The sequence below is a fragment of the Lutra lutra genome, chromosome 5 (assembly GCF_902655055.1).
Source record: "Lutra lutra chromosome 5, mLutLut1.2, whole genome shotgun sequence".
Taxonomy (NCBI): Eukaryota; Metazoa; Chordata; class Mammalia; order Carnivora; family Mustelidae; genus Lutra; species Lutra lutra.
The window spans coordinates 60,239,543-60,251,592 of record NC_062282.1 but is presented as its reverse complement, the minus strand read 5'-3'; the positions used below and the strand labels follow the sequence as shown (position 1 = coordinate 60,251,592).

At 42.3% G+C, this 12,050-nt stretch overlaps 1 protein-coding gene across 1 annotated transcript in view; it reads right to left on the bottom strand.

Moving 5' to 3' along the window:
• Positions 1–12,050, bottom strand: part of DOCK2 (dedicator of cytokinesis 2) — a 411,678-nt gene that overhangs the window by 329,866 nt on the left and 69,762 nt on the right. The window contains exons 15-20 of the mRNA XM_047729407.1: positions 6,981–7,079; positions 5,136–5,208; positions 4,917–5,020; positions 2,565–2,748; positions 2,339–2,436; positions 630–719 (exon numbers count right to left, since the gene is read on the bottom strand). Coding sequence (XP_047585363.1) covers positions 630–719; positions 2,339–2,436; positions 2,565–2,748; positions 4,917–5,020; positions 5,136–5,208; positions 6,981–7,079 — 648 coding nt within the window. The remainder of the gene's footprint in view (positions 1–629; positions 720–2,338; positions 2,437–2,564; positions 2,749–4,916; positions 5,021–5,135; positions 5,209–6,980; positions 7,080–12,050) is intronic.

Sequence of the window (12,050 nt, the reverse complement as noted above, 5' to 3'; positions counted from 1 at the left end):
TGGGAAGCACTGGATTAAGTCATGGTTGTCTCCAAGTAATCTCTTTAAATTGTAAATGTCACTGACATAAATAGTTAACATACTAAAACTTTATTCATACCTTCGTGTGGACATGACACTGAAGAAACGTGAGATGGGACAGATCAGAGGAAGACACCATTTGGGAAGAGGGAAGAGGATAGATCAAGAAAGCATGCCACCATAAAATGGGCTGGGTAGGCAGGAAGGTATTATGACACTGCTAAGTTGGAGACTATGAGAAAGAAGAAGGTAGGAAACATTTTGGGTGCTTCACAACCTAGCCAAGGACTAGCTTCCAGCATTCATGGAAAGCTGAAGCCATTATTCATGGTATCCAGCTTCATGTACTTTCAACCAGTGCCAATATGACATCAACAATTAAAATTCCCCTTTTACTCACCCAGCCGTGCTTTTTAAATGAATTAGAAGCAAACAAACAAACAAACAAATGCAGCAGCTCATTCATTCATTGCTCTGGTTGCTAAAAGTTACAATACATCCAAAAAAGTTCATTGAAAGGGCCACTAAGGCCACAAATTCTCAGTGTTCTCACAGTGAGACACATATTAATGTCTAATATCACTAAACACCTTTCCCCTCTTTCTTACCAAAGCATCAAAGACGAGGATATCATACTCATTACTTTGAGAATGCTCCATCATGATATTGAAGAGGGCATCCAGAGTATCTTGGAGAAACTGGACAAAATAATGAAGGTCATGTTAAAAAACAGTGCAGGTGACCCAGAAATCCCACTCCTCAGTGTATCCCTAAGAGAATGAGAGCACACATCCACCATATGCTGCATTCCAAAGGTTCAGGGAGCTTTCTTATCAAGAGCCAGAACTTGGAGCAAACCAATTGTGAACCAACAGCATGAATGAACATATGGTGGCATTTTAATACTACAGAATACTCCACAGTGATTTAAAAAAAAAAAAAAAGAGCAAACTACTTCTACATGAAACAATGAGGATAACCTCATAAGACCCAAAAATGTACATTATTTATTTCTCTATTTTCACGAAATTCAAGAACAGGCAAAAAAAAAAAAAATCTATCATAGCAGTTAGCATGGGGAGGGGTAAAGAAGGGGTATGAGAAAACCTACCACAATGTCAAAAATGTACTGTATCTTGATCTAGAGGATGGGTAAATGGGTATATACATGTGTAAAAATATAGGGATCTATACTCTTAGGGTATATATTTTGCTGTATTATATACTTCAATAACAAACTTTTTTAGAAAAATAAAAAAGAATGCAAAGATGGAGACAATGTAATTCCCTCCCAGATGTTTCTGCAAGCTGCCCAAAGGTGACAGATCTTGTGAAAGGATGTCTGGAGAATTTTCCTGCTACTGATGAACCAGGTAGGTGGGTCAATAGTGCACATTTAAAGCACTGATCTGAACATTCTACCATTGCTTCTCCATGTATGGAAAATTAACTAAAATATGATACTCTTCCTTACTAAGGGATGGGTCAATATTTCCTATAGTCCCTGAAAACATACAGCTACCAAATAAAGAAGTTTAATCTCAGAGTTTCTAGCTGGACCAAGTTCCTGATGGAAACAAGATCACCAAGACCTGTGAGAAACACCTGTCCCATAGAACTGGACAGAAGTGTTGCTTAATTAAATTTATACCTCAGACGCTATATTCTCCAACACCATGTGGATACAATAATACATCTGACATTTGTATTGTTATCTGCCTGTTTCACTTAAAATGTGAGCCCTTATGTCTTTCCCTCTTTCATGTATAATGCATAATACTCTGTAAGCAGCAGGAATTAAGAATACTTTTTATTTCTAATAGTAACATGCAAGTAGTACTAAGACATCACACTATTACAGCAACTTATGCCAACAAAAATAATTAATAGTTACTACTTACTGAACTCTGTATGATTTACATGTTTAGTTCAATATTATAACTTTGTGTTAGAGACTATGCTAAGTAATTTTTAAATATTATTGCCTTGAATGCTCAAAACCACTCTACGAAATATGTTATATTCACATTATCACATAAAGTTGGTAAGTGGTTGAGCTGAGATCTACACCCAGGCTGATCTCCTTCCAGGAACTGAACACAACCATAGTTTTCTACCACTCAACATTCAACATCCTTGAACCATATGATCCTCTGAATTTCCCAGTAAAGGTTTCTCATGGCAATTTGGGACACTGTGTCCCTCTGTTAGAGAAAAAGTCCCATCTCCCTCAGCACTTCATTTGCCCCCTGAAGCCACCCAAGATTTAAAGCTCTGTCACTGGGGATGAAGACAAACAAAATGAAGCCCCACTGACCTTCACCACTTCCTCTCCATCGACGATCTTCAATTTCTCTAAATTCTCCTGTAGCAGCTGAGGCTTCATACGCCACTTCAGCAAACCCAGCAAGCCCACTGGAAAGAGTCCAGACAAGCAGAATTACTATTCTTGGATTGAACTGTCCATTCAGGAACCCCTGGGGTTACCCATGCACACATGCACATGTGCACTACATATATACAACTCTTGAAGGTTTCATTACCATTTTGGGTGAGCTTTGTGGAACACACCAGGGTGGAAATGGAGAACACATCCCGGGAGCTGACAGAGAGCCCCCCAACACTACTGGAGCTTCGACTCAAGGTGGCCCCCTTGTTTTCCACATGGTGTCGATAAGAAGGAAGGGTCAGGTAAGCACTGGCATCCTCCATCTTCTTACTCTCCCCCTGGAAACAACACCTTGGTTACTTCTCCCAGCCATAGGTACATGCCCAATGCCACATAGAGCTTGCAGTAGCCAGCTTACACATTGTAAGGTGCAGAGAGTCAGAATTAGAAAAAAAAAATAATTAGAGAAACAATAAACAGCTGGTATGGCAGGGCTATTTTTCCACAAAACAGGCAAGAATCCAAAGTTGCATTAATGGAAAAGGGGTTGACCAACTAATTGAAGGATTTGTGGATTTAATTAATAGCATGAAGGGAATTGAAGATTTCCCTGATAGGCCATTTTGATTTCTCCTAAATTTCTTGAGATTTTATTTTTAAAGTATACTCCACACCCAGCATGAAGTCTAACATGGGGCTCAAACTCATGACCCTGACATCAAGACCTGAGCTGAGATCAAGAGTTGGACACTTAACCAACTGAGACCCCCAGATGCCCCTAAATTTCTTGAGATCTTAACACACACCTACCAGCAAGATAAGGAATCTGCTTAAAGGAAAAATTAAGAGCAAAGGCACTGAAGTCTGAAAGTCCTGGGATCTAGACCTTGTTCTACCATTTGTAAGTCTTGTCCATGCTTGGTCTCTGTGTGTTCTTTTTCTCATGATTAAATTTAAGATTAAGAATATTACCTAGCTCCTAGAAATTTGGGGCAGACTAAATGGGCATAATGCCTATAGAGCTCTTAAAAGAGCTGATAGACACCTAAATCCCTTGGCATGTGGAAATGCATAGTTACAGGTAGGCATTACAGGAGTTAAAGTTTATTGAGCACTTACTTACTACTGGAAGCTGCTCTAAGTGCTTTATATGCCTTGGTTCATTTCCTTTAAACCTCACAACTGCTCTTATCTCTGTCATAGACACTGCTATCATCCTCAGTTTACAGATGAGGAAACTGAGACTTAAGAAAAATGAGGACATTGCAAACTGACTATAACTGGACCTACCCCCCTTCCCCCCATGCCCCTCCACCACAAGTTCATTGTCTGTTGGGGAAGAATGGCTTTCAAGGCAAGAACTACCTTGATGTGCCATAAATGAGAAGAGAGAAGCTGTGCAGAAGGGGGTGGGGGTTTCCAGAAAACCCAGAGAGACTCAGAGAAAGAGTGCCTGGTGATGAAGCCTTGATGAGGTAGTGTTTGCCATGGAGACCACAGGCAAAAAGGTGTTTTCAGCCCCAAGGCTGAGAAAGCCAAGGACAGGTGTTGGATCCCTATGCCAATGTCTTAGCCTTATCCTCCTTCACAAGCACATGCTTTGTGTCCAGCCAGGTGCTAGCAGAGGCATCCCACATCCCCAAAGAGGGGTTGTGGGAAAGCATTCAGATAAGACCAAGGCAAACATTTCCCACTTCTCGAAAACAGTACTAGTCTTATGATGTAAAATAATGATGGTCAGTATCTGTACACCCTTTTATACATAGCTCTTCCACAAGGGTCATCTCATTGGTTTGTCATAAATATTACCATCACACTTAAGAAAAAGGAAACTGATACTCAGGAAGATGTGTGAGATGATTCTAGATTTAGTCAGTGGCAGGATTGGGACCCCAGATTCTGATATATCTCCATTACCAGCAGTGAGGCATCTCTCAAATGTTTCTTGCTGGTATTCTACACATCCCACAGGGCTCTTTACAGACTCAATAGCCCATTCTTTCTTATTTTTTTTTTAAATAAGATTTTATTTATTTATTTGACAGAGAAAGAGACAGCGAGAGCAGGAACACAAGCAGGGGGAGTGGGAGAGGGAGAAGCAGGCTTCCTGCCGAGCAGAGAGCCCAATGTGGGGCTCGATCCCAGGATCCTGGGATCATGACCTGAGCCAAAGGCAGACACTTAATGACTGAGCCACCCAGGTGCCCCTCAATAGCCCATTCTGTGTAATAATAACCTTTCCCACTTATTCCATGTGCTATGTACCCATCAAGGTTGTGTTTAAATGAGCAGTCTCATGTGATACTCACTCAACAGTTATTCACTGAGGGCTCTCAGAGGGGGAAACAGAGGCAGAGAATTTAAGATTTTGTGCAAGGCCACACAGGTGGTGAACCCTGGTGTGTGGGATGCTATGGTCCCTGCTGTTAACCACTAAGCAATGCTGCCATCTTCCCTTGGCTTCCTATGCCCCACTCACTGCAGAGTTAATTCCAACACATGGTACCTTCAGGACAACCAAGTCGTGGGGTCCATCTTGCAGAGTGGTCCCATCTTCCTTCATCAACTTCACATAGGACATGGCAAAGTTCTTTTCTCCTTTATCTTTAGCTAGAAATAGCATTATGAGGTCAGGAAAAAAAATAAATAACACATGGGCCACCCAGTTATCCCACTCCACTCCCCTTAGGGGAGCTTCAGAGGTGCCTTTTGGTCAGGTACTCACATTCCAGGGATGACCGATGCCGAAACATGAATCTCAGATGGATCCTCTGCATGTCTTCGATAGGGACAGCCACCTTGGTAGGCAGAAACCAGTGCTCAGAAGACAATGAGTTAAACAGCCCTCCCCTATCCAGCCCACCCACACCCACCAAAGGCAGTCTGACCATTTAACTGAGAGAGCTGCATGCTGATTTATTACCCATCCATCAAACCTGATGAACTGTAAATAAATTACATAAGAACTAGCTATGAAGAGAAAATAAAGTACCAAATGTAATCCATTTGGCAAATTGCATTCCTAGCCAATGAAAAGAGGTCTGTAAATTACAGTGGGTTAAAATGAATCTCCCCAAATTGATATAAAAGTCACATAACTTTAGCACAGGGTTTGATGCACTGCAAACTGCACGATGCACATTTTCTTTACACAATCCAGGAGTTCTGGCAAGTGCAGCAGGGCTTAGCAAATTAACCACGGTCATTTAGGGGGTATGCTCGAAGACCCTTGTTCATGCAAATTCGTAAAAATGCTTGAATCCAATAATATTTGGGAAAATCCTAGGGCTCATTCCCATCCTTGGCTGGACAGATACCCAGATGCTTTTACCTCTGAAGACACTGAGCCAAATCACTCAGTCCTCCGTCACCCCTGTCTCACTGTCCAGCGGGTGGTATGTTGCACCCTAAATGGAGACACATCCACCCTGGCTAGGATTGCCCAACTCCTGACACCTCCCAGCTGTCTCTGCAATGGGCGATTCAAGCCAAAGCAGAGAAGCTTAGTTACCTGTGAAGAAACCACCTTAATCTTTAAGAGGGACAAGTTTACACAGAATCGGTGACTATTAAATAAAGTCAAACAGATGTATACTTTGGGGGCACTTTCTGCTCCAGAGAATGAACTCTGAGCCTGAAGAGGTCCACCATTTGTGACTTCAGACAGAACAAAGGAACTGAGAGCCTCCTGGGCAACTGCAGTCCGATTCATTCTTTCATTGTGAATCAAATGGCCACTGCAAGCCCGTCACAGGAAACGCCGGCCTTGCTGAGGCGAAGCAGAGGACCCGCAACGCCAAAGCTCATGTTTCACATGAAAGACACATATTTTAACAACCATGTGACAAGGGCTAGCAAAGAGAAATAATTAGAGTACAAGAGAACACAGAAAAGAGGAAACCAACTTGATCCAATAGCTTTCTGACCCCAAAGTTGGGCAGGTCATTTTGAAAAGAGTGAGTGCAGGGAGACACACTGAGGAAAATGGGAATATAGGAGACCAGGCAAGAACCACTGAGGTTTGGACAGCTGTGTCAGAAAAGGAAGTTATGTGAACATCTTGTGTTTGGGTTCAGAGCACGGGGTGAATAAAGACTGCTACTAATTACAAGGCAGAGATAGTCGAAGCTGCGTTCAAGCTTCACTGTTCACTGAATTAATTCCAAACTCCTCTTCCAATGTACGATATTCCCTTCTGCTTCATGTGACAATCTGGTAATACGGATATTTGTGATTAATGCCACTTTTGTCTCAGGCACCCTCCCAAGACAGTGTCTTTCAGGCATTAAGTGGTCTCTTATAGTCTCACGTTCACTTGCAAGCTCTGTCGCTCCTCACGGCTGAGTGGAATGACACAGCTTGGCGGGCTGGGCACTGTGAGCAAGAAGACCATCTGACAATCCCATCATGGCTGATTCTGGGTCAGTGAAGGGGATCAGGAGGTCAGGGTACTTGCCACCATTTCCACTGCCTGACACACCACTGAACATATACTAGGATATTGCTTCAAATTAGGATGGTGTCTCAGAGCCCCTAGATACATGTTTGCTATTATTATTATTATTATTACCTTGACTGTTTCCATCCACCGTGGCTGTTTGACTTGATAGTACACAACGGACCGATATTCATTCATGGGCTTATCCCCAGCTCCCACGCAAATTGCATTCTGACCCAAGGAAACAAAAAAGAGAGAAAGAAAAAACACTACAGAATTGCCATTTTTGTGCTTGGACACTATTGGTCCTGAGGCCAACACTGGCCTCAAGGGCGGGAAAACCCTCCCTTCACCAACCCTTCTGCCAGGTACCCTTCTACATTACAGATTTATACATGAACATCCCTGGCCCCAGGAGTGACAGCTGTTTAACTACAGAAATTCTATTACTTGCATTCTGGAAACCATTGGAGCGCACCAGGCACTGACGTGACTGCCTTATTGTAAATGGTAACCAGCCTTAGAGTTACTGCATGCTGCCAGTCTTATTAATACTATTTGTTTCTTAAATCTGAATGTGCACAAAGTTTACAAACAGGCTCAGCGCAGTCAAGCAGCAGCTCACTTTGATGGATTCTGATGCTAACAGGGAAGCTGGGTGAGAGGAGGGAGCCTGGGCTGCCTACAGATACAGGGACAGAGGGGCCTGGGGGAGCCCTACTGTTACCAAGCATCTTCTGGTATCAGGCCCATGCCAAGCACTGGGATATGGACATGAGTCAGATATTAAACCTGACATGAGAGTTCACAGTTTTGGGGAGGGATCATTAGATAAGCAGACAAATCACTGAACAACACAATGTGACAGCAGGGAACATATGTTTTTTTACTACAGTGGGACACAGAGAAGGGATCCTTAAGTGCAGCCTGAGGATTCAGGGAAGATTTCTTGGAGGTGAGGACAGTTGAGGATCTTGAAGGAAGATTCCAAGTTGGCTTTCAGCAAAAAAAGTGGGCAAGATGTTCCAAGCAGGGAATGAGCACAGAGCAAGCATACCTTAGTATTCCAAGTATAGGGCATTTGCTGTTTGCCATAAACACCCTCAGAGTAATAAGGAAAATTATCTTTTAATAGGGTCTGTCGGCCCCTGATTCTATCTCTTTCTGTTAATTCTTGTGGTTTGGCCCCCAAACAGGATCTAAATAGGGTCTCCCGGGAAAGGCCTAAGAATTTTACCTCCAGTCTCTAGTTAGGGACATGAGGTTTGGTTTTGGAGCCCCTGGCCCCCATCTTGCAAAACTATGTGCCTCCGGGCATTTTTAGGATGACAGACTCCTTGACGTTTGCCAGATTCCAGCAGATTCACCAATGGATCCTTGATACCACCACCCCCACGCCCACCACCATGAGATTAAATGACCAAAGCCAGCCACATACAAGCATTCTAGGACCCCCCCATAAGAAAAGCTAACTTGTGGGAAAGAGAATTCTTCCCCTCTCATTGGAATTCTCCTTCTTTCCTTCCAAGCTGTAGGGCAAGAATGATTGATGGTACTCGGAGTCAAATTGAATCCATTTCAAAATAAGGATATAGCATCCTTTCAGAATTAACCTCTAAAAAAAAACAAACAAACGAAGAATTGCAGTGTCTGGGTGGTTCAGTTGGTTAAGCACCTGTCTTTGGCTCATAATCATGATCCCAGGGTCCTGGGATTGAGCCCCAAGTTGGGCTCCTCCTTCTCCTTCTGCCTGACGCTCGCTCTACTTATGTGCTCTCTCTCTCTCTCTCTCTCTTTCTCTCTCTGTCAAATAAATAAAATCTTTACTTACAAAATAAATTAATTAAATTAAATTTAAAAAAAAAAAAACAAGAATAACCAGTGAACTAAAAATGGAGAAAAACAATCTCTTGGTTTTCAATGAGATGAAGTTTTTTAGAAATTTTTGAGGCCTGAACTATAAACATGCTTTCAAACTTGGTTTAACTATTTAGAGACTGCTTTTTGTTGAGCAATATGCTGAGCCCTTTACATGTACTATCTCACTTAATCTAATCCTCACAAACACCACCAAGGATCATCATTATTATCCCCATTTCAAAACTGAGTAAACTGAGGCCCTGAGAGGTTAAGTCACTTGCCCAGAAAGATAGCAGAGCTGGCATATGTCTAAGACCCGTTATCTCTCTGTCCAATGTTCCTTTCACAACAACCTAGATGCTCTCCAGCCTCCCAAGATTTATATCAAGTGACATTTATGGGTTTAGAGTTTCTGTAACTCCAGTGAATCCCATGTAACTTATAAAATTTGAGAATACACATATATCTCTGGTAAAAGTAAAATTGCTATATGGCAGGCAACCAACTCCCACAGAACTATTTTGGTGATGAAAATTTTTGATTGCCTGAGGCTTTAGAAAAAAGATCCAGTATTACTCTGAGGAGGACCTAAGACCCTCCCTTCAACATGCCAGAGTTAAAATTGAATGTTTTCACATGTGTTGAGAATCATGACCAGGGACTGAGCCCAGTTTTAGAGAAAATATGAATTTATATATGTCTCAAGTAAACCTGTTTAATAATTTTCCCCATTGCCCACCCCAAGACCCCCAATTAACAGTAAGAATTCCTAGTTGGTTTCAGATTGTCTGAAGCAGGAATCAGGAAAGCCTAGAGGCTTTAATGCTGACTTGGTGGACACACTTTAGCAGCAGGGAAAATCAGCCTCCTCACACAGGCCCTGTGTACCTGGTGGTAATCACCAGAGGAACAAATGACCCCATGGATGCGAATGCACTTTAAGAGCCTGAGTGTCCTACACCTATAAGGTCACATCCCAGGAAGATGCCATCTATAAAGCAAGAATAAAGGCAGAATACTACCATTCCTTTCTAGTAATACTGGTCAATTTTAATGAACACCTATTGTGTAGATCATCTCATCTGAAGTTCACAAAAGCAAGGTGCAAATGCCAGTCTCCTATTCAGACTGAAAACTGTAGGCATAGAGACATTACATAATTTATTCAAGGTCCTTCTGCTAACCAGGCTGCACTAGGAATTGAACTTGGCTGCCTGGCCCTAGAGTCCATGGTCTTAAGTACTCTAATATCCTGTCCTCCATGCCCTGCCTCTACCCACGTAAGCTAGCTGGTCTCAGAAGAGCAGAGGTTTCTAGGCCTGGCATCAGAACCTTCTCACTTCCCCTTAAACTTGTTTCAGGCATCTGTCCACATCAGATTGCCTATTTGACTGCCTGGGTTCCTGCCCGGTTGCTCTGCCTTCTCTAAATATTACCCCTCCTTCCTGTTTCCTAGTATTTACTGCAAACCAGGTGCTTTACTGGTACCATTTTGTTTAACTTGCAACCCTGAGAGGGTTGCAAGAGTAGGAGATGATGATTCCTCTTTTACAGACAAATAAAACTTGCCCAAGATTACACAGGTACTAGGAAGGGAGGTTGGGATTTAAACCTGATCTATTTGATCCCAGAGCCCACACCATTAGCTTCTCTGCTGTGGCCCCTCCTGAACAAGTTCACTGAGATCCCAAAGTGAGCCAAGGGCAAGTGTAACCTACTCTGTCCTCTGGCCCTGCTCCTCCAAAAGCAGTGTGTGCCTGTAACAAGAAAAGAACTAGATATTCCTAAAGGAGACTATTCCCATAGGAACCCACCAGTATCAAGTGTTTGAGTGTGCTGCCTGACACTTAATTAGGCAGTAATATTTATTTCTGCAAATAAAGAAAGAACAGCCTCCCACAGGCTTCCTTAGCAATTTTCAATAGTCAGTCAACTGAACTCCCCCATAACTTGCCTAATAGAGGAAACTGCAAATTACCACCATGCCCCATAGTTACCTCTTCATTTCAGCCCCCAGAATACCTGCTTATATATTCATCTTTGAAGAGTGTGTCTGCTTAGCCTGGTAGGGTGTGACTGGAAAGGGTGACAGAGAGGTGGAAGGAAGAATGGTTCAGAAGCAAGATAAGACGCCTGCCTTCCTGGTAACTGTTCCCTCCAATTTGTCCTTCAGCAATACCGAAGGCAAGCGTATCAGTGTTTTCAAAAATGAAGCTGAGGTTTAAAAGTCCTCCAACAGGTAGTTGGATAAAAATAACTTCAAAGCAATGGTCTATACCTTCGTGAAATGCAATTTCCCTTTCAGATAAAAATGTCTGCTCTTCTTTTGTGTTCCTTTGAGCAAAGTGTCTCTCACTTATTTTACTTTTCAGAATCCAACAAAGAGAGGATGAGTTAAACCCTTGGATTTTTGCTCAACCAGATAGTAATTACGGGGGCCAGTCTTTACCAAAAAAAGACAACAGGATTTTTTTAAATTCAAAAAATAATTATGAATCTTCCCAGGATTTGATAGAAGTGATTATTAGCTTCATTTTTGAAATGAGAAGTAAGTTGGGGGATTTTTTTAAATGGATGGGCATCACCATGAACTATTTAAGAGGGCCTGAAACCTGGACTCAAACTCCATTTCTGCCACATACTAACTTTATGACCTTGGAAAAGTTGTTTCACTTGAACGTTTAGCTTCACCCTCTGTAAAAATGGGAATAATAATGGTAACACCGTACTTATCCCAGTGCCTGGCACATAGCATTTCCTCTGTGAATACTAGTTATGTTCTTAGGTAGAGGGTAGCAAAACCTCTCTGAGCCCTGCCCCAAGGCTAGAGCAGATGACTTATCAATATTCACCCCCCCCCCACCCCACTGTGCTATCTAATCACCTGCTGTGGCCTAAGCGGAATCTTTGCCCACGCTGAAACTGCTGCGGAGAGCTGATTTTCAGCTCAGTACTCCAAAAGGAGAAATTGAGAAGCAGAACCCTCCCACACACTGGACACAATTGCTGACAACCTTAAAGGAAATATAAGTAAATAAATGTAAACACACATGAGAAATATTGTATAGGACATATGCTGTATAAATATTTATAGCAATGTGATTTGCATTCTTGAATATACGGTGTTGGCCCTCTGGAGACCAATTTACGAATAAGGCTTTCCACCAGAATTTCTAGCTGGGCACTAGGGAGTTGGATTAAGTGTTGGGAATGTCTGTTTTGAGGCCATCCTGAGTCTCCACACCAGCCCAAGGCTCTGTATTGATCCCTTTTCTTGCCAGGGATTTTGTCTGAATAAACCAGCTCAGATTTCAATGAGAACAACATTTTAACAACAAAAAG